The sequence below is a fragment of the Lycium ferocissimum genome, chromosome 12, assembly GCF_029784015.1.
Source record: "Lycium ferocissimum isolate CSIRO_LF1 chromosome 12, AGI_CSIRO_Lferr_CH_V1, whole genome shotgun sequence".
NCBI lineage: Eukaryota > Viridiplantae > Streptophyta > Magnoliopsida > Solanales > Solanaceae > Lycium > Lycium ferocissimum.
The window spans coordinates 36,944,971-36,968,195 of NC_081353.1; the positions used below are offsets into that span (position 1 = coordinate 36,944,971).

The 23,225-nt window shown below is 33.8% G+C and overlaps 1 protein-coding gene and 1 pseudogene across 1 annotated transcript; one reads left to right on the top strand and one right to left on the bottom strand.

The window, feature by feature from the left end:
• The first annotated feature begins 11,842 nt into the window (after positions 1 to 11,842).
• On the top strand, positions 11,843 to 14,356 carry LOC132040577 (receptor-like protein 9DC3; annotated as a pseudogene).
• Positions 14,357 to 18,586: 4,230 nt separating this feature from the next.
• On the bottom strand, positions 18,587 to 20,929 carry LOC132038949 (uncharacterized). Its single transcript, XM_059429453.1, has 2 exons — positions 20,483 to 20,929; positions 18,587 to 20,278 (listed from the first exon to the last, which is right to left on the bottom strand). The coding sequence occupies exon 2, from the start codon at positions 20,065 to 20,067 to the stop codon at positions 18,712 to 18,714; it is 1,356 nt and encodes a 451-aa protein (XP_059285436.1). The 5' UTR covers positions 20,068 to 20,278; positions 20,483 to 20,929; the 3' UTR covers positions 18,587 to 18,711.
• Positions 20,930 to 23,225: the final 2,296 nt, after the last annotated feature.

A 23,225-nucleotide genomic window follows, 5' to 3' on the forward strand; every position in this document is an offset into this window, starting at 1 on the left:
TTTCTCAACGCACCAAAAAAACCCGTAGCTAAGACCCTTTTTTTTTTTTTTGAGTGAAGGGCCCTTTATTTGTTTTTGGGCGTGAAATAAAAAACCCAAAACCACAACAAAAAACCCTTATCAATATTTCCTCATTGGTCTTAATTTCTTAAAAAGTCCCCCAAGAAAAGGGACATTTTTCCCGAAAAAAAACAAATCCGTCGCTACCATCCGGGAGAAAGAAAATTTTGAATGATGGGCGAATCACGAGCCGTTTGAGGGGGCCGTTTTTTGTAAAAAAAAGAATTTGGCCCGAGGACCCCCTTTCTCGTTCACCCAAGTAAACCGCATTGTGGTTGCATCTTCTTCTCTATGTTTTTCCTAAATTTTTTCTCGTAAACTTTATCAACAATGTTTTTATTATGTAATTAGCATTAAACATTGTCTCGTTGATAACTTTTAACACAAAAACACCATGTGCTTGATAAGATTAGCTAGAATTTGTAAACAATGTGACTATCCACTTTTGGTTACATACGCATGAATTTCAAGTTTGTTTTTAAATTTAAAAAATTTACGGGATATTATATTATGTTTTAAATTTACGGACTCTGTTTGAACTATAAGAAGCAATTCTTTTAAGCAGACTGTTAGATTTAGCAATGCAGAAACAGTTTTATCTTTTATTCCTCATGATTACCGTGTCTTTATGGTAGAAATTACATGGTAGCAATTAAGTCAGCACCGATTAATTTTTTTAATAGCCAAGGTAACAGTCTTTTTCATGTTGCAGAGTTTTAGAGACAATTCTAATTCATATTAAATTAGATGAGGAGAACTCCAAATGTGTAATCGATATCCACCGGTACTGCACAACATGAACATCGACGACGACGAGGAGCTTTTGGCTGGTCGTAAAAGAGATAAAGATGCATATCACTCAAATTTGGTACACTTTTTATTCCTTTTTTTTATCAACCATCACTCTTTTTCCTATAACTTCTTCTTTGTAATTCACTTTGTAGAATGAATTTTTTGTAATTCACTTCCTTTGTAAGATAAAACAATATTGTTCATCTGTTAAACTGAATTTGAAAGTTTTAGAAGACTCACTTAGTTAGTTAATCTGTTCAGTAGTGGTGTATGGGACGTTTAAATATTTCAAAAGGTAATCTTCATATAAACTTTACTACAACAAAACCCCGGTGAAAAAAAGAAGACATGTAATTTAGTGATTAACGTGAATAACTTAACTATTATTGACTTAACATCCAGGTATATTTTTTCCTTTTCTTTTTATTATTTTCTTCTCGAATTGACATGTGCAACTCTCATTCTCCCGAGTAGAATCGATCATTTACTATAATAGATCACAATAATCTATAGTTTTTTTTTTGCAATTTTTCTCATATAATACATGTGCTTAATATGCTGGTACTAATTAGTTTGAATTCGAGAAACCAAAAAGTGTTAAATATTTTGCACAAAGAAATCATTTGTTTTGATTTTTATTTTACAAATTGTATCTTCCTTATTCTCTGTTGTGAAGCAGATTTTGATAAGGGTGTCTACTTTTATTTTTGAATGCAGAATGCACCATTCTCAACCAGATTAGTTTGCATTGTTATGCTTCCTATATTTGGAATACCCACATTATATTTCAATTAGAAAGATTAGAAAAATTATTTCTTTGAATTTTTCATGTATGCAAACAAGAAATTAATGTCCCTTAATTCGATAGCCACGCAACACCATAAACTGCATCAGTGCATTGTAAGGCTGCTTGACCAAAATTTTAAGGCATAAAGAAAAAAATGTACTCCTAAATAGAAAGAAAATGTAGAAAAACTAAAAATAATTTGATTTAGTTGATTAGGGTAGATGGATCCGGTTATGTATATATAAATTATATACACTACATCAATTCTTCTTTAAGTTCATTCCCTCCTTTACATCTAAAGAACGTAAGTCTTTGGACCCAAAAAGCTTCACCTGTATTTTATTAATGCGAAAACCAAAGTTAGTAGACATACTACCATGTTTTAGTTTAATCCATTCGAATTTGAGGAATAAAAAAAGTGTTTCAATTAATTAAGACCTAAAATAATTGTAATACTCAATATAAAAAAATATTTTGTAGATTTAATGAAGACTTTTTCCGCGTGAAGTATTTTTTATGCACTAGTATATATATATATATGTATATGTATATATATATATCTTATAATTAATTTTGCCCTCGCTTCGCACGATTGTGAAAAGAAGAAAATAATCATTATTGTAAACAAATTTTGTAAGGAAAATCAAAGCAAATAGGTGACATAAACGGCTAAAAGATAGAAATATTTTTTTTTGTCATGATCTATAAAATAGCCTATGTGACAAAAACAATTAACAAAATTTTTATGCTTAAAACTTTTCTAGCATTTAGAAATTGAATAAACCACATAAAATTGCAATTAGCAACATCCGATACAATAGTAAAGAGAAAAACTTACTTTTAAAATAAACTTTAGTAATTCTAAAAGTAATGATAACACACGTTTTTGAACCTTTAAGTACATAATCTCGGCAATAAATATGGGAAAAGACTCCTACTAAACAAACAGCTCGATCCATTATATCAAGACTAAACAGTATTGGTCATAAAAATCTATTTTAAAGTACATCCAATTAGAAGCATGGCATAATCACAAATTTATCAGTAAAGTATAAAAGAGAGTAATAGATATCATCCATTAGAATAAATATGAAGTAAAGTACTTCACATTATAAGGATATTTATTAAACTCAAATGATGATCAATTTTCTTTCCATTCCACCGAAATTAAGAAGCATCTCTGGCTCACACTATATATAGAAGATTTGATTTACATTATGCATTGTTGTGTATTTTATTCTTCTTCCATAAGAATATGAAAGGCTGGAACAGTAACGGGTTTTGTGATATAACGGCTATAGTATTAGATTAATTTAGTAATTTTATTGTTCTTTGCATTTATTAATTTTTTTAAAAAACACACAAGTTTTAAAAGCCAAAAAATGATACAAAAGTATGAATATATTTAATTTTTTGGCTAGAAAAATGAGTTAAACGCCATAAATCTGACAGAAAAAAGATAATACTTATATGGGCCTAAAGAGGTACCACCTCACCGGCTCACCCGGTCTTGTGCCAACTTATTTAATAAACTTCTAGACTTTTTAACACAATCGGATTAAAAGAATGAAGTTGAAAAATGTTTTACCAATTTTTTTTTTTAAAATTTAGTTAATATAAGAGAGATAAATATTTAAATTATAAAAAAAATAAAACATAAAAGACATACATATGAAAAAAAATTAAAACAACAAATATGTAATTAAGAAAAATACATATTAAAATAGAACATCAAACTAAAAGTATCACACCTGTTTTGTAGGTTTATAATGGTAGAGTTCTAGTCCCTAATGATCTGTCTAAGCTAATCAATTCCTTTTTGCTTTCTTTTGTATTAATAGAGTTTCATATCCGACTCTAATTCCAAATGCATCAGTTTCCTGTTAGATTTCTCTTAGCGATTAGAAGGTCGAGAAAGTAATGTTATCAAATATAAAGGGGGTATTAAAGATTTGTATCCAGGAAAATGCACATTACCATTGATATCAAATTTAAGACTAACTCGATCTAGTAATAATCAACATTAAAATTAAACAAAAATACTTACAATTTTTTGAAAAATTACATGAGAAATCCACTCAAAGTTTTTTTCCTTTTCTTGGTCTAATTGAAAGAAAATCACGCAAGATATCTCTTCGGGGACATGATCTGGCAAAAGAAGGAAAAGAGAAAACCCAAGAATGCAAAAACATTAAAGAATTCTTTTCTTTATAGTAACCATGAGACGTAGATGAAGAAGCAACTTGCTAGTAACTAAGATTTGCTCATTTATATACCGTAAATACTAAATAAACAAGTGCTCAATTGCAAGGCCTCAAGGCGAAAAGTGTTCATGATTAGAAAGTGTTCATTCTACATCCATGCATCGTGGGACAGTGGGACTCCTTGGATTGCTGCCTATGAATTCATGAGAAAGTGCCCATCTCATCATAAAGCGGCAAGTATTTATCCTTTAGTCGCGACGATTAGGATAGGCTTTTAGAATTCTGAGCAGGTGCAATTAGTAGGGAATTAATGGATTGACGTTATGAGCTTTTAACATATTACGTAACTTAAAATAAAAGGAAGAAAAGGCAAAAATCTGTGGTATAAGATAAATAGAAATCGCTTTTATAGAGTTCACATCACTCTCTCTAATGCATGATACTTGACCTTTATATAGATATAGATTAGTTGGAAGCTACGATTACAACGGTTAAGTTCAATACGCGATCCTGGTTGCGGATGATGATTAGTATGCCTTAGGATTTTATTTTTTTTTAGTAGTTTTGAGTCTTAGTGTCGAAACAAAAAAAAAAGTTGAAAAAAAAAATAATTGCAAAAAGATTTTATTTTCCTTATTTTTCTTTGATAACTTCTTATGTCCCTCATTAGTAGGCATTCATCATCCACCCCTTTTAGTTTTCTTATGGCCTCGGTTCTTTCCCGAGGGGGGCCTTTGAACCGGGCGTAGGTAGATTTTTCTTTTAAAGTCATAGAAAGGGCTTTTCCTGATGACGGGTGGATGAAAACCTGCTTGAGGGAAAATTAGTCCGTAGGATAGGTGTATTCAAATGCTAGGTGCACGGGTTACGTGAAATATTGGCATATGAGTGATCTTAAAAAAAATTTGTGAAAGCATGCCTTGAAATTGTATCACTTTTCTTGAAAGCACTTGCAAATTGTTTTTGTTTGATTCGAGGGACAACCGGATCCCTCTTGCGTTGATTGTGTGCCATGTGTGTGTAAGGTTTTACATTTGTATCCATGTTTGGTATTGACATCTAGAACTTGCCCTGTGTGTTCGCGAAGCGAAATGAAGTTCTGTTGAGCCTAGAAAATGATAGAGGCGTTTCTTTGATTAGTCACTAAAAAGCCTAAAAAGTTATCCTACCAACTTGTAAATAGCACCTTAGTTAACCCTTTTGAGCCTTTAGCCTTTTCTTTGATAGCAGTTAATTAGACTTCACCCCTTCGTTCTATAAAACTTGATTTTTGATCCAAATACTCTACGAGCACTTTAACCATTTACATATATAATGGGAGTTGGGATGTGAAATAAACAAGGGAAATGATTGTTAATTGTAATCCAGGAAGACTATAGGAGCACCGAATGAAAAGAACTAATTCACTTGTTAGCTGGGAATCGAAATCGAAGAAATAAAAAAGAGGAAAGAAAGAAATCTGAAAAAGACAAAAAAAATGTAGCGAAAAAGTTTCCCTTCTAACTTGTGTGATTTTTAAAAGAGTGGTGCTTAAACAAAGAAAAAAAATGGGTGAATTGGGAGAAATTTAAAGGTTGATTGGTATTGAATAAGTGCTAATGCAGAAATTGTGCAAGAATGATAGAAGTATATGTATTAAAGTGCTTAGGGAGGTTAGTCACTATTATCCAACTAATTCGTACCCATCCCTTGGCCTACATTACAACCCTCGAAGTCCTACTTGATTCCAGGTTCGTCTTACTTGTATTAGCGGAGTGGTTACGCTACGGGCAAGCCTATGGTATGTCGTACTTTGCATGTGATATTCTTTGTGAGAGTGAGCGTAATTAGTGATTTTATGTCCATTGATTTAAACATATGTGATTCGCGAGATATATGGACTACTTTCTTGTGGTGAGGGCACATAATTAGCAATAGAGTGGTGAAACGTCGTTTTCTTGATCATAAGGCTGCTTACATGCTTTAAAGTGGTGTCGTTGGGTCAATTGGTTTTAAAAGTGAAGTGTTTTTCAAGAAGGTGGTCATTGGTGCTAAAAATGAGGAAATTAAATCTTTGGCATGGCTTTCATACCTTGGCTCATTGTTTTGATTTTAAAATCCTTCTTTCGGAAATAGCCATACTAGCCGAATCCCGTTGCAGACCTGTTTGAATGAGTTGAGTTAGAAGTGTAGCCTGGTGTTGGTTTGTATTTGCTCGAGGGCGAGCAAAGTCTAAGTGGGGGGTGGTGATATTTGGCACAAATATCATGTTTCGAGTCATTTTTACATCCTATTCTTATGACTTTTATCGCTTAATCTATGATGAAATCGTCGTATTTGGGCTTATGTTGTTATATTTCATGTGTATAGGCACGATGAAGACAAGCGATGGAAAATCGGGCTAAAAGTGGTTGATTTTGGAGCATATGATGATAATACGAGGTGACTAGGCGAAGACCATAAGTGACAAACTAAAAGAGAAGAAAAACTGAACTGAAGGATGCATATGTGCCAGACCCGTAGCATGGGTCCAGCACGTGAAGTTCAAGCTGCGGGAAAGTAAAGGCCTGCGCTGCACGCGCATCGCGGACTGGGCACATTTGCCATCTCAAAATCACTGAAGGGTCCGTGCTGAGCCCGCGATGCGGGGCCAGCATGGATGGGCTCAACCTGTCCGACTTTAATTAGGATTTTTGTTCTATTCTTGAGTCATTAAATTCCTAGACTATAAATACGTATTTTAAGGGTTGAGAACGGTAGACTGAGATACTTTGAGACAATTGTAAGCCGTCATTAACCCTTCCTTCCCCGTTTTTACTTTTATCTTCATAAACCCTAAGCTAATCATGAATTCTTTTGTCTATGATCGAATCATGAGTAGCTAATCTCTTAATTCTAGGGTTGTGGCATAAGACTTGAAAGTTGGTTTGATTATCTGGCCAATAGTTAGACACTATCTGTGGCGTGTGAATTGAACTAGGGATGGGGAATTTGCATGCGTAATAAGAATAAATAGGGCTTGTTCGATATAATCGTTTCGCTAATGAGGATAGGAATATACCCTTTAGCCTTGCTTAGTTGAATACGGAGAAGTAAATGCGTTCTTGTTACCTCGACGACCATAGGGATATAGGCGTTATAGTAGCATGCGGGCTTGTGAGCAACTCGGAAGATACTCATAAAGTTATAATTAACCCGTCAACTAGTAACCCAGGAAATAAGATAGGTGGAATTGTCTGAAGATCAACTGGATTGTCGAAAGCCATGACCCTAGAACTTTCTCTCATCTAATAAACCTTACAATCTTTGTCGAAATATTCTCAGTCACAAAAACACCCATCACAAATTGTTTACTTTTCAGTTTTAGTTTAGTACAACAAACATCTTGATTTTCACTTTCTTGAATAGTTTCATTCGAATTTGAATTAGTTTAACAATAGAATCTAAGTCTCTGTGGGATCGATATCTGGACTTAACAGTCTATATTACTTGTACGACCACGTATACTTGCGTGTGCGTTTGGGAGCAACAAAGAATCAACAGAATAGCTAATAGCATAAAAACAGATCCAAGTATAAAGGAACAACTGATATGCTGCCTTGATCTTTCTTTGTCTCGAACCCCATACCCCTATAATAATGGTAGAGTCAGGGGTGGCCCCAAAGCGGAATTGACCGGTGGTGCTTGGTCGAAGCTCCAGTAAGTAGCCACTCCCTTCTCATTTTTTTTCCCTTCCCCTTTGTTCACAAGTGCTCCTTACAGAATTTTATGTACGGCTCTAATAAGTTGTCCTGATCGGTTGTTCTACTTACTGTTTTTCTAGCATTAATATCTATCAGAATGTTTGATTATTGAAATGGGTAGATAAGTCGATGTAAAGTTAACGGCAATGCAAATGTCAAAATGCTCACCTCAACAGTATGTTGTCGACAAGATGAATACAAACAGTCTCAGTGAATATTTCCATAAAAAACGTAGAAGCATTTTCAAAAAAATATAAAGAGATGCAAGTGTGCAAATTTGGTCTAAGAATTATTGAAATTTAATTTATCAAAAGAATCGAATATCAGAAATCTGTAAACTCGGGCAGATCTATATAAAGGTCCCATGAAGTGTGGGGATTCTAACCTGCTCTAAAGTTTAAAAGTTATTCAAAAAGAAGAAAAATGGTTAAACGTCTTTCCGGTGAATCCTCACATAGAACTGCAAAAAGATTTTGATCAACATCTAAATTCTAAAGGATGCAATAGATGTAATGCAAGGAGGGTCTGATTTATACATTGGACATTGAATAGACTTTTCTCAAAGTAATTGATTCAATGATGCGTGTAAATTTGATAGTGAGAGTTATTTATGTAGAGGATTAATTCGGCATTTTGAAATATTCTTATATTTGTGATCTGAGAAAGAAGAATGATTTACGGAGGCTCTTATTACTCCAATATTCCAATAACTTTGTCTGTGAATGTGGAAAAGCCTTTCTAAATGTGACAAGTGCCTGATTGCATTAGTTATAGACTTTGTATATGAATGCAGCAGGATTAACTCTGAGCTATTTATATCAACAACAAATCAAATGCCTTACAAAGTATATTTCTTTCCAATGATTATCGTAAGAGTTTGACTCACTATCTTATTTTTCAAAATTTCAGGTGTCAAGGATAAGAAGACGTTGGCGTAACGGATTTGGTTATTCCTACGTTCACTTTTATGCTTTATTTTGATATGTCTCTTTCCTGCGTTTGCATTTGTTTTTCTTCTTTGTCACTTGGCAAAATTTGTATTAATCTACCTAAGCTATATTAGCTTGATATATATATATATATATATATATATCAATAGAAATAAAGACAGCAAGAGTTTATAATTTTCGTTTTTTTTTTTTTTTTTTTGTTAAGTTATGAATCTTATTAGTAAGCCATCTCTTTCTCTTAATCTTGATTCTTAATATCTTTCTTCTTTAACCACATGTGAAGCTACCATGGCAACAAACATAGTCCCTTATCATTTGGACATTAAAACGGCCTTCCAAACAAGAATTTATCTAATCCGTTGAATATATTAAGAAATTAAGAGAATAACCATATACTAAGAGTAATAGATTCATAAGAAAAGTAAATAATTACTAAAACATTATTCACATAACATAAAATAATTTACATAGTAGGAGGATTTACGGAAAACATAGGTAAGACTTACATGACTTGAAGTTTGGAGAGAGGTTTCCCTTTACTAGTTTCACAGAGAGAAAATAGTCCCTAAACTATTTACGGGGGAGTTATATTACAAAGGTTGAAAAAGGTAGGACATTTATGAAAAGGAAAGGGAATATGGAGAAAGGTGGTCGATGCTTTTTTCTTGAACTTGTGCTCATCATTGGTTGATCATCGATCATCACCAAGAACAAGTTCAAAGAAATATGATCAACAAGAGCACAAGTTCAAGAAAAAAAACCTATTATTCTCTTTCCCTTTCATAAATGTTATCCCGTCTTCACTATGAATAGTTTAGATTTTCGATATTTTTCTACTTAGTGTGAATAGTTTTCGGGTTTTCAAGAAAAATAAAATAAACCTCTCGGCTTCGATAATTTTATAATTAAAGAACAAAGTCTTAGTTATGTTTAAATATGATGTCTAATCTCCTACTATGTAAATTATTTTATGTTATGTGAATAATGTTTTAGTAATTATTTACTTTTCTTATGAATCTATTCTTTCTTAGTATATGGTTATTCTCTTAATTTCTTAATATATTCGATGGATAAAAGTAAATTCTAGGTGTTTGGAAGTTCTAATAGTAATTTATGACGATAGAACAAAAAGAAATCGATAATAGGACTAACGGAGGTAGACATGACAAATAATGGAGGAATCTTTTATATTAGCCGGATTTTATAATGAATTTCAATTTGGAAAACACATAAAAATTTAGGGATATGAAGAGATGTGTTAATAATTTACTAATAAGGATTTTAGGAAAAATGACTAATACTAGTAATACCAAATTTAAAATTATATATATATATATATATATATATATATATATATATATATATATATTTTTTTTTTTTTCAAGTTCATATTCCCAACTTTGAATGTCTCATTACATAATCCTAAAAGGAAGACAATAGCTCAAGCTATTTAATTCATCATTTCGAACAATATTTGTTTCGCAAACAGAAATAAGTTTATAGCTCATTAAGTAATTGATCTGTTACATAGAACAGGAACATATTACGAATCAAAACCTGAATTCTCTTCATTATCCCGTCTTCACAGGAGCTAGATGTGAAGAACCTAAGAGGGACTCCCATACAAGAGAAAGAAAACGGTGTCGACAAAAGAAATCACAAAAAAAAAAAAAAAAAAAAAAAAAAAAAAAAAACGATTTATCTCTGCAAATTCCATCTCTTTTAATTATATCAAAAGATTTGAGTATGAGAATACCTCTGGCAGGTATAAAGTTCCCAAAAAAATAAAAACACCCTTCAACAAGGGAAATAAGTGTGGGGGCCTAACCCGTTCTAAAGTTTCAAATTAAAAAAAAAAAAGGAGGAAAAACGCAAAACGTCTTTCCAAAATCCTCACATTCACTAGAAAAAAAATTTCATCAACATCTAATCCTAAAGGATGCTACATATGGTCTGAATTTAGGCACCACCAGAGCCGTATTTCTTTCGATCATCTGAAACTTATCATATCCAGCCAACAGACCAGCACCAGCAATGGCACGAAGGATGTTAAGAATTAGGACCCTTGTTCTTAAGAATCTGGGAGAATGCGTCTAGTGAGATCTTGTACTTGACAGCTTCACCGGAGATCATCATCATCCTTCTTCGGACAGTTTCAATCAGCCACCCAAGAGCAGAGCTAGCAAAGAAACTATCCCGCAAACATCCACATACAAACGGTCTCAGTAACTCCAGAGATAACAGCTAATTTTATAGCATTATATGTGGTTGAGCATAAGCAGATGAATTTGATCTTATAATATAAATCTTTATCTTCTCAATATGGTTATATGAACTATGAAAGTTGGCGTAAGTGATTTTCTTTTATTTTTCTTACTTTATTGAGGGATTAGATTTGGTCTTGAACAAGAAAAATAAAATAAATTATTTTCTTAGACGAACAGGCCCGGCCGATAATTTTATAATTCACAGGAACAAGACTTGTGCATTGAGTTGAGGATGAATATTCTAAATATGATGTCTATTCAGGTCTCACAGCCAATGACTAGACCCGTTTGAAAGTTACTCCCTCCGTTCCAAAGAGATTTCTTAGTTTGATTTGGCACGAAGTTTAACAAATAAAGGAAGACTTTTGAAATGTGTGGTTTAAAACAAGTCTTAGATATTTGTGTGGCCGTAAATCATTTCATAAAGTTAAATTGTTTCTAAATATAAAAATGTGTCAATCTTTTTGGAACAAATTAATAAGGAAAGTAAGACAATCTTTTTGGGACAGAGAGAGTATAACATTTTCCTACTTATTTGGCTTCTTATGCTTACACCAATTATTAGGCCGGCCAATATGATATATTTATAACAATTCCATTAAAAAAAAAAAATGCTTGGTCCTCTGATTTTAAAAATCCATATCTTTGTTTATTGATGAAGACGAAGTACCTGTTGTTCGAAAAGACCAATATTTCAAAATTATTTTTCATCAGAAGAGTCATGATACTCTTATCATATAAGTATGACTTAGCACGGTCTAATTTGAGAAAATTTGAGAATAATATTTTCCTATTCATTTCGCTTCTTGTGCTTGACTGGACAAATTATTGGCCAATAGGATTATATTTTTTTAAATAAGACTGCCTTTCACAACGTTCATCTGATTGAGAAACATTAGGCAAGATATGGACAATCTAGTAGAGACAAGAGAGTATATGACAATAACAATTATATGCCATTGACAAGGAAGACTTGAAAAAAGATCTACAATATAAAAGTGTATACTGCACAAGTTCATCAAAAGAAAAATTAATCCAACTCAAAATCATCTAGAAATTTATGATGATGGTTCCCAAAATATCTTTACTACTTCAGTTTCTCATTCTCTTATGTCTCATTACAGTTACTTTTGCATCCATTGAGGAAGCAACAGCTCTCTTAAAATGGAAAGCAACATTCAAGAACCAGAATAATTCCTTTTTGGCTTCATGGACACAAAGTTCTAATGCATGCGGGGACTGGTATGGTGTTCAATGTTATAATGGCAGGGTAAACAAGTTGGACATTACAGGTGCTAGCGTAATCGGTACACTCTATGATTTCCCATTTTCAACTCTCCCTTTTCTTGAATATGTTGACCTTAGCGTGAACAATCTCTCTGGCACCATCCCACCAGAAATTGGTAATCTCACTAATCTTGTCTATCTTAACTTGCACGCCAATCAAATATCAGGCACAATCCCACCACAACTCGGCTCACTAGCCAAGCTTCAGACCATTTACATCTTTGACAACCTTTTAATTGGTTCCATTCCTGCCTCATTGGGAAATTTGACCAACTTGTCTATTTTATATCTTCATGAGAATAATCTTTCTGGCTCTATTCCAGCAGAAATAGGTTGCCTAAGATCTCTTACTTATCTAGCTTTGAGTACTAACTCTCTTAATGGTTCTATTCCTGCTTCATTGGGAAATTTGACCAACTTGTCTTTTTTGTATCTTAATGAGAATCACCTTTCTGACTCCATTCCCGAAGAAATAGGTTATCTAAGGACTCTTAATGTTTTACAATTGTCATATAATTTTCTTAGTGGTTCTATTCCTGCTTCATTGGGGAATTTGACCAACTTGACCTCTTTGTTGCTTCGTGAGAATCACCTTACTAGCTCCATTCCTGAAGAAATAGGTTACATAAGGACTCTTAATAATTTAGACTTGTCTACTAACTTTCTTAATGGTTCTATTCCTGCTTCACTGGGGAATTTGAACAGCTTGTCTATTTTGTGTCTTTTTGCTAACAACCTTTCTGGTCCCGTTCCTAGTGAGTTGGGGAATATGAAAAGCCTTGTTGTTATGTTTTTATCTGTTAATCAACTTATTGGTTCGATTCCTGCGTCTTTTGGCAACTTGAGAAACTTGCAAAATCTGTATCTCCAAAGCAACAATCTCACTGAGAAAATTCCTTCTTCTATTTGCTATTTGATATCATTGAAAGTGTTGTATTTGGGGAGAAACAACTTGCGGGGAGAAATTCTGCAATGTCTAGTTAATATTAGTGGACTCCAAGTACTGAAAATAGCACATAATAATCTCAATGAAGAGATCCCTTCGTCTATTTGCGATCTAACATCACTACGGATTCTAGATTTGGGCAGAAACAATCTGAAGGGAGCAATCCCACAATGTTTTGGTAACATGGGTGGTCATCTTGAGGTTTTGGATATCCACCAAAACAATATTTCTGGGACTCTTCCAACAACTTTTAGTGTTGGAAGTGTACTCAGAACCTTGGACTTGCATGACAATGTAGTAGAGGGGAAAATTCCTAGATCTTTGGCCAATTGCAGAGAGTTGCAAGTTCTTGATTTTGGAGATAATCACCTTAATGACACATTCCCAATGTGGCTTGAAACTCTCCCAAAGCTGCAAGTTTTAAGGTTGAGATCGAATAAATTGCATGGACCGGTTAGAACTTCAAGTGATAAAAACACGTTTCATGAACTTCGAATCATAGATCTCTCTTGCAATGACTTCACAGGAAACTTATCGACTAGTATGTTTCGAAAATTGAAAGCCATGAGAACAGTTGATCAAACAGTGAAGGTACCGACATATCTTGGTAAATTTGGAGAGAATGATTACAATGATTCTATAACAGTTTCAACCAAAGGACTAGAGCTTCAACTGGATAGAATTCCGACAATGTACACCACTATTGATCTTTCAAGTAACAAATTTGAAGGACAAATTCCAAGTATTATAGGAGATCTCATTTCGCTTCGAGTGTTAAATTTGTCTCATAATGGATTGCAAGGTCATATACCACCATCACTTGGAAGTTTATCTGTAGTCGAATCATTGGATCTTTCGTTTAACCAGCTCGTAGGAGAGATACCGTCCCCCCTCTTTTTAACAACTTGCTTCTCTTACATCTCTTGAGTTTTTAAATCTCTCCTACAATAATCTCAAAGGATGCATCCCTCAAGGACGTCAATTTGCTACATTTGAGAACAATTCATATGAAGGAAATGATGGATTACGTGGGTTCCCTGTTTCAAAAGGTTGTGGTAATGATAGGGTAGTAGCGAGACAAAGTATACCACATCCGTGCCTCTCTCTAGACGATCGAAAGCCATTACGAATTTACTATAGTGACTTTTGGAAAGCTGCTTTTATGGGATATGGAAGTGGACTATGTATTGGATTATCTATAATATATTTCATGATTTCAACTGGTAATATGAGATGGCTTGCAAGAATCATTGAAGAGATGGAACACAGAATTATCATGCGAAGGAGAAAGAAGCAGCAAGGTCAAAGGAATTACAGAAGAAGAAATAATCGCTTCTAGACAAGTTATAAGTTTCAGAACTTCAGGTATTCAATTAAGCTCTATGCTGATCTTTTAGTTATTTGTAACTATTAATATCTTAGCTTTTATACTTTTGTTATAACAACAACAAATCGATGCTCTAAACTTCGCATATTTTTATTTCCAATAATTTCAATAAGTAGAGGATTTTGAAAAGAATTAGCCTCAGTTGATGTTTTAAGCTAGTAAAATTTTAAATCTATACCAATGTGTCAATCTGTCATTGCAGGGACTGAGTTTCAATGTTTCTAAAAAATTTAACATGTATTTCAAGTGGAAACCAACGTATAATTTAATTTTAGCAAGGTCCAACTACTACTCTCTATATTGGAAAATAATTATAAGTGTTTGACTCACTATCTTATTTTTAAAAATTTCAGATGTCAAGTTTAAGAAGACGTTGGCGTAACGGATTATGTTGTTCCTATGTTCCTTTTTAAGCTTTATTTTAGGAACTGTCTCGCAACTGCGTTTACATTTATTTTTCTTCTTTGCTTGACTTGACAAAGTTTGTATTTATCTATTTGAGCTTTATTTCTTAGCTTGATGTTCTTTTTTTCAAGTTCATATTTTCAACTTGGAATGTCTCGTTACATAACTCCAAAAGGAAGATAATTTTTGCAATCTTGGAATGAATCAAAGCAAACTGCGAAGGAATACGAAAAGCTATTATTTATTGGAAAAACAGAGACAAATTAAGAGCTAAACTAAGACCATTGCTATTTCATTTTCTTCAAAGATGAATGAAATGAAAGATATTATGTATAGAACTAGATGTACCAAAGAAGCTAAAATGCATTGTTTTTGCACTCTAAGCTAAACAAATTGTGTAAAGCATATGTTGCACTCTAAGGTATCCTGGGAACTTTTTCTTCTGATAACCGAGAAATCCCCGAGGGTCATGTGGTGCACGTTTCAAAACCAATGGATAATGGGACTACCTCTGAACAATTCTGGACGAAAATACCAGACTTTTATCTGCGAAAGGGTTCATATCCATAATGTGCGTGTAATCCATACTTCATGCACTACACTCTGAAGCCTTAGTGACAAATATGGCGTATGTTATTGAACATATATTTGGATCACGGCGGGTACTGTCAAGTAATCCTAGAGAAACCTTGTGGTGAGTTTGGAAAGTGGAGAAAGGGAAGAAAACGATATGGCAATTGTAGTTCCTTGGACCCTTTGAATGGAAAGGAACGCAAGATGCTTTGACGAGACCTCAACAACAGTCATTGAAACCTAAGATATCTTTCAAATTTTTATTTTTTTTGGTGTAACATTGGGATTTAAAACATGAGGCTTGTTCCAATTGAGGTTGACGTGTATAATTAAAGGAGATGACATATTTTATGTAGTTAACATATACGTAATAGGTGTTTGAGAATAGGGACTGATGTACCGCCCATAATATGGTGCATGTGAACTCACAGTCTCCACAAAACTAGGTATTTTATGTACATGTTTTCTTGAACTGATCTAATATTATATCATGGCCCCTGTGCTCCCAAAAGGTTGAATGGTGCTTGATTTAAAGTTGAATTATTTATGTAGTAGAACAGAGATCAATTCTCACTTGATACTTTGTTTTCTCCTTTCTTCACTGGTGCACTCATATTCTAAAAATTCTAGATCCCCTATGTTTTAAAACACGCACAAAATCTTTTTCAAAGTTTGAGCCAGAAGTGTTTAATAGGTTCACTTTATCATGTGTTTGGATATTCAATTTAAACATGCAAGTAGCTAGTTGGTTGCTATATATTTTGCAACTTTGTATATATCATTTGTAACAACTCATTTATTTTTTATTTTTTTAAAATTTTAATGTTTTGTGAATTGTTTACGCTTAAATAGTTTTGTGACTCTAGTGTTACAAAGAGTAAGTTTAATAACACAATCTGTAAAATTAACCCCGAAATCAAAGTAACACAGCATAATTCTATTTTAAGAAGAAAAAAAAAACTAAAAAGATGATAAAACACCAACAAAAAACTATCATACAAGTACTGATTTACGCTTAAGTTTAGCTATTTGTATCAGATTCATCCTATAAAATGCTTTTTAATGCACTTTTTGCAACCACACTTTGTGCCTAACTGAGGCGTTGTAGCAGCAGTTGTTATACTCCGTCCTACGGAGGGGCATAACAAAAAATGGTAGTATATCCCGTCCCAGCAATTCCGAATATCACTTATGCTGTGAAATAGACCATATGGCTAGCATAAAAAGTGAGCTACTCGAGACTCAATGCACAAAGCTGGAACCTTTCAAAGGTAGGTCCTTTCGAAGCATAAGGTAAAATGCTCCTTCGAATGAGTGACATTCAACATGTTTATGTGCCACGTCAGTTCCACGTCAACATTTGTGTTTATTTGTTCAACTTTATACAAATTAAGGTGTCTACTTGTGCACACCAAAAGTTAGAGGGCATACTTGTCAGTTGAGGTCAAGTTTGAGGGCCTATTTATGTATTATGCCTTCTTTATATCAAGTATTCCGGTAATGTAAACATCATCTACTATGCAGGAGTGCGCTTTCATGATAAAACAGAACACAGAATAGATTCTACAACAGAGAGCAGAACTAGCTTACAGACATTTAAAAAGCAGTACAAAATCAAACTCAACTTGCCAATGTTCAGCTAAAGAACAATCTTGAATTCCTTGCAATGTACTCCCTCAATCCAAAATTAAGTGTCACTTTAGCGGAAAAAGTTGTCCCAAAATAATTGCCGCTTTAGGAATTCAAGACAAAAAATAGTAGTTGTTTCCAACTATACCCTTATATTAAAGAACTACTTCTTAATAGTGCTCAATTGTCAAAAAACATCCAATAAATAGTGGTAACTTAGTAACCTATACCTTGTATTTATTGTTTTTGGTAATGGGCGTGAAATGAGCTAAAGCCACCCTTATTTTGGGACGGAGGGAATAGGCATTAGAAGAAAAAAAACAAAAGGTTCAGAATGATAAACTGCAAAATATCTGCAAGATAGGACAAGGTAGGTCAAGTCTCTGTCTAGTAAATAGTAATAGCAGCATGACAATGCAATAACAGTGGCTTTCTAAAGTTACACATACAGATCTCTCTTAGAGAGAGAGAGAGAGAGAGAGAGAGAGAGAGAGAAGAGGGTAGTGGCGGAGGCACAATTTTCACCAACGGGATTCAACATCCGTTATATATACATAACAAACAAAAAAAAGTTGACCTTGTACTGAGTCTAGAAATAGATTCCTAGTTGTTAACCATTTGATAGCAAAGTTTTCGATTCTGCAAATGGAAAGCAGGGGGAGACGGAGTTATGGGGGAGCTACTGCTAGTTCAGAGCTTTGGTTGCTTCAAATAGAACTGTTTGGGAAAGGCTCACTCATTTCACCACCACATGTGAATGCACAAGGGCGCATAGAATGAAATGCATCTAGATCAAGGGACATTCTAGGCAAAGAACAAGTGGTGATATGATGCTTCGGGATATTCATAAATCTTCTCATTTCTAATCCAAATAAGATCTTCAGAAGTACTCCCTCCATTTCAATTTGGTTGTCTTAGTTTGACCAGGTACGGAATTTAAGAAAGTAAAGAAGACTTTGAACCTTGTGGTCTTAAACTAAAGATATGTGTAATGTACCCAAATGCCCTTTAATCTTGTGGTCCTAAACACACCATGTGAAATGATAAAATTAAAGAATTGCCAAATTAGGAAAGAGGCATACTTTCTGAAACAGGCTAAAAAGGAGTAAGACAAACAAATTGAAATAGAGAGAGTAATATATATGTATGAGTGTATGTGTGTGTATGTAAGAAAGAGAGAAGATTACGCTAATTATAAAATAGCGTTTAATGACTTAGTTGACACATGAACTGCTGCAGGCCACAAATGTATACATAAAACCAAGACAGAGAACCCAAGATGATAACTTCAGCATTACCTCTTGGCTTTGATAAAAGAATCAGGAAACAGTTACCAAATAGGTTCTTCTTGATGCAGAATACTAAGTTTTACGCAAGTACGCCACTGCAAGACTAATATCACTAATGCAAGTTCGTCGAGTTCTTAACTTCTGATGATCAGAAAGCACAGAAATTTATATTCCAAATGATCTCTGGTGATAGATGTTTGGACAAACGTCCAGAGTAAAACCAACCACGACTTCCATAACAAAGCTGATGCAGTTAATTTTAGAGAAAAATATTAGGAGAACTTAAAAGAAGTGCTTAACAAGTTTACTGCATGCTGAGCTGTAAAATATTGTACAAAAGAAGGGGGCGATGACATACAGGTTCCCAAAAAACAAAAAAAAAAACTTGGAGATTCCGATGTACTCCTTAATAGTTAATGATACCTAGCTGCATCGATCTGATCTCTTCCCCGAGGTCTATCTAAGCTGAGAGGTGCAGAATTGAAAGAAATATCGGGCTTCGTACTGTCTATTTCGTGCTCCTTATGCTTCAGTTGCAATGCCATATGCTCATTCTCCAACATTAATTTCTCGTTCTCCAGCCTTTCTATTTCAAGCTCCCTGTCTTTCTTGCTGCAAAACCTTTGCCACTTAAACTGACGTTTCTCCAACTCAAACGCCTCAGCTTGGATTCCAATCTTTTCCTCTTCTAGTTGTAGCATCCGTTTCTTAATCCACATTTTTTGTTCCCACTTGGTTTTTGTCGGGTCTTGAAAAAATTCATTAATTTCAGCCAAAAGATTATCATGCCCGCTAGTTTGTGTGCAATTTTCTTCAACTCGTCTTGTTCTCTCATCATCGTGGTTATCTTCTTCATCATCCGATTCATCATCATCATCATCATCACTTTCGTTATGTTCTTCAGCTTCATCTCCGTGGGACCCATACTGATCTTTTGCACACTGTGCCGCCGCAACAGGTGAAGAAGAGTGAACCGGAAATTCAATATTATTGCAATCAGGTATCTTTTGTCCGTTATGGTAAGCACACATCTCTCTATAAAACAAATGTTTAGAGTTAAGTATCTTTTTCACCGTGTCCTTGGCCTTAGCAGAAAGCTGCGGCATGGAATCCATTAGAGACGGATTTTCCACCACAGCACAAGAAGTACCCCTACCGAGAATATCATTCAATTTCTTGTACCTCTTGTTCAAATCGTTGAACTTATCTTCGCACTGCTGAGGCGAGACGTGACAACCGTTACTCATCATTATTCGCGAGACTGTTTTCCATTTACCCTTTTTTTGAATGCACCCGGATTTTCTCTTCAACCCCGCTTCAGGACCCTGACCCTCCAAACTACCGTCATCTCCAACACATGCAACTACTTGTATAAGAAGCCTAACGACATTATCGGTCCATTTCATTCGCTGCCACGGAGAACCTTTTTTACCCTGGGCCCCACCGTTATTATCACCATTTCCATCCTCCGTAAAGCTAGGCTCATCCTCGTCGCTGGTATTGCTATTCGGATTATTACTAACATTACTTGGCCCAACTGCTTTATCCTTCCCAAATGCCATACAACCCTTACCATCCATTAGACCAATCGGTTTATCATGTTCAAGTCCCAATTTTGGATTCACCGATGATTGAACAATATTGTGATTAATCTCATGACCATAAGCTGCATTATTACTATTTGATTGAGGCTGTTGCAACCTATTCATCCCCAAAAATCCACCATTATACCCTGATAAGAAACCACCACCCATGCCAGAACTATTCATTTTCCAAAATCAATTAGTCACTTCTCAGAACTGAAAAATCCCAACTTCACAACCAAAAATCAGCCCTTAAATCCTTTTTCTCTGTCCTAAAAACACATTCTTGAAACTCGTAAAATACTAAACTTCGAAAAAACCCAACTTTACAACTAAAAATCAGCCCTTATATCATTTTCTGTCCTAAAAACACATTCTTGAAACTCCCAAAACATTACTAAACAACAACTTGAAGTTCTCAGAACTGAAAAATCCAACTTCACAACCAAAAATCAGCACTTAAAACCTCTTTTCATCCTAAAAAGACATTCTTGAAAATCCCAAAATACTAAACTAAAAAACCCAACTTCACAACCAAAAATCAGCCCTTTAATCCATTTTTTCTATCCTAAAAACACATTCTTGAAACTCCCAACTAAACCAAAAACATTTATCTCCCACAATTCATACTAATCCAACATAACAACTACTAAATCAACTCAATCTAACAAACCCCAATCCTAAAACACCATAAAAATTGAATCTTGAAACCATCATATAATACCCATATGAAAAATTGAGCAACAACTTAGCTCAATAAGAGTATATACACAAAGAACCAAACTTGGGGCTTAACAAAATATTGTCAAAATCAAATCTTTAGCATACCCACAAAGCTAAAACAGGTAAAAAAGTAAATTTCCAAAGAAAAGATTAGCAAAAATTGATACTTAGAGAAAGTTTGCAATTTTTACCTCTTTGATCTGACTATGAATTCTTGAGAGAGAAAGAGGAGAGAGAGAGGGTATAAAGGGTAATGGGTTTAATAGCATAAACTTTATATAGTAAAGCAAATTGGGGAAGAAAGAAAATTTATTAAGTACTGTTTTTGAGGGCTAAATAAGCAAATTAGCTAATGAAAAGTGGCTTTCCCAATTTTCTAAGTTTTCATTTTTGTCACTTTGTTTTGTTTAATTATTCTAATCCCCCTTTAGTTTTTGGTAAATGGTAATTATGGACCTTCCAAATTCCTTTGTTTTTTGTTTTCACCAGGTGTCCGGTTTTTACACTGGGTTCTGAGTAAATTCAAATTCACACCATAAACACCCACGTTAAGGGTAAAGCACTTTCTAATAAAAATAATTATGTACCCATGAGGACTCGAACAGAGACTTCTGGTTAAGGAATATTACACTTTACTGCAGTAATTTTTTTTTTCTTTGGAGGTTTTGGTCTCACTTGAAAATTTAGCATGTTTTAGTCTCCCGTCTTGAGAGAGAGAGAGGGCATAAAGGGTAAGGGATTTTTAATAGTGTAAAGCGAAGTGGGGAAGAAAAATATATATTTAGTACTGTTTTTGAGAGCAAATTAGCTAATGAAAAGTGGCTATTCCCAATTTTCTAAGTTCTCATTTTTGTCACTTTGTTTTGTTTTGGTTTAATTAGTCTAATGGACCTTTAGTATTTGGTAAATGTTAATTATGGGACCTTCCTGGTTCCCATTTGTTCTTCGTAAAATGGATTATTATACACTATAAGGGGTCGTTTGGTTCAAAACCAGAATATACGAGAATCATAATTTTGGGATTATAATCAGGATTATATCTTGGATAATCAATCCCACTTTTTACTTGGGATTGTTATACGAAGATTTTGATATAAAAATTATACTGATTTTAGCTAATACGTTCGACCAAATAAGGAATAATTTAATCCCAAAATTTATACCGAGAGAATCCGCCTAATCCCATGAACCAAACAAGCCCTTATCCTGGATAATTTTTTTGGAGGTTTTAGTCTCACTCTAAAACTTACTCCTATAGTTTATAGTTTAAAGTAAACTCACATGAGTTTAAAGTAAACTCACATGTTTAACTTAAATAACAGATTGGTGTGTCAAATAATATAGGAGTAGTTTTTTCATGGTAATTTGAAGTATTATTAGTCTTATAATGAACGAACACTTTATTTTATTCCAATACTTGGGTAAAGTTCAACAATTTAGATTCTTAAAAGCAGTATCTTACAATTAAGTCAACATTGTTGTTATTGCATGTTACTTAACTTGAGTTTTATAAAACATAAAGTTATAGCTGAAATTTAGATGTCTTATTTTCAAATATTTCTATTTAAGCATATACTAATATACTTTGGGTGCAAAAATGTTTGAGTTGCCTTCGAAAAAAAAAAAATCTTGAAGATTTCCAAACTCAGGTTGTCTAATTTTTCCAAAAATTGGGACATAGTATTTTTCTCAAAAGCACCTCAAATATACTTTCGGAAAAAAGTTCGACAAGATTTTTACAAACTCTAAAACAAATATTACATTTACAAATAAAGTGGAGAAAGTTTTGGAACCTTGGTAACGTGTTTAAATAAATAAAAAAGTACAATTTCAGCGGATTCTCTGTATATTGAATCATTTATTTACTTTTCACATATGACCTTGCCAACTTTGGTGCATTCATCTAGTTCAAAGGGTTGCTTCTTCTGATTTGGTAAATATCATAGAAGATCTTGGCAATGAAGTTTAAAGAACATTTGCTAGTTGAAGTAATCATGTTCATTATTGCTGGGAGAATTTGTTTGTTGGCCCCAGTTTCAAGTCTTTATATGTGCTGGTTTCACTCAGATCACTGTGAGTAGCTTTCTTATGGTCCATTCTGGAGCACATCAGCACATGGCATTCCTTAAGATATCATTACATGTCTGAATCTAACAACAGGGTTGCAGTCGACTACATAATCCTCACTTCTTTCATTTAAGCTCATTTCATATCATCATCATATTACATATCTAAATGGTACGTGCAAGTCTACATTACATGTAAAAGTCACTTACACATTTGTGCTTTTTGCAGTTGTAAATTATGCTTCTTGATCTCATTTATGTATGGCCTCACTAGCTTCAGTACCTCGTTCGCGCAATCTTTGTTCAACCACTCATATATAACAGCATTTTTTCGGTCAGTCTTCATCCACAGACAGCTAATATACAGTCAAATCTTCTTTCTGAATATTTTTTTAGTTGCTATAACGAAATGTTGTTACAAAGAACATTATATGTAACATAACATGAAAATCGGCTCAAAGAAAACTTAACCGTTATAATGAAATGTTGTTATAGAGAGGTATGACTGTAATTCTCTTTGCTTATAGACTTAAGAGTTTTCCAGGACAGCATAGT

Excerpts from the sequence above, each read along its gene's own strand:
- LOC132038949 (XM_059429453.1), bottom strand. The coding sequence starts at position 20,067 with ATGAATAGTTCTGGCATGGGTGGTGGTTTCTTATCAGGGTATAATGGT.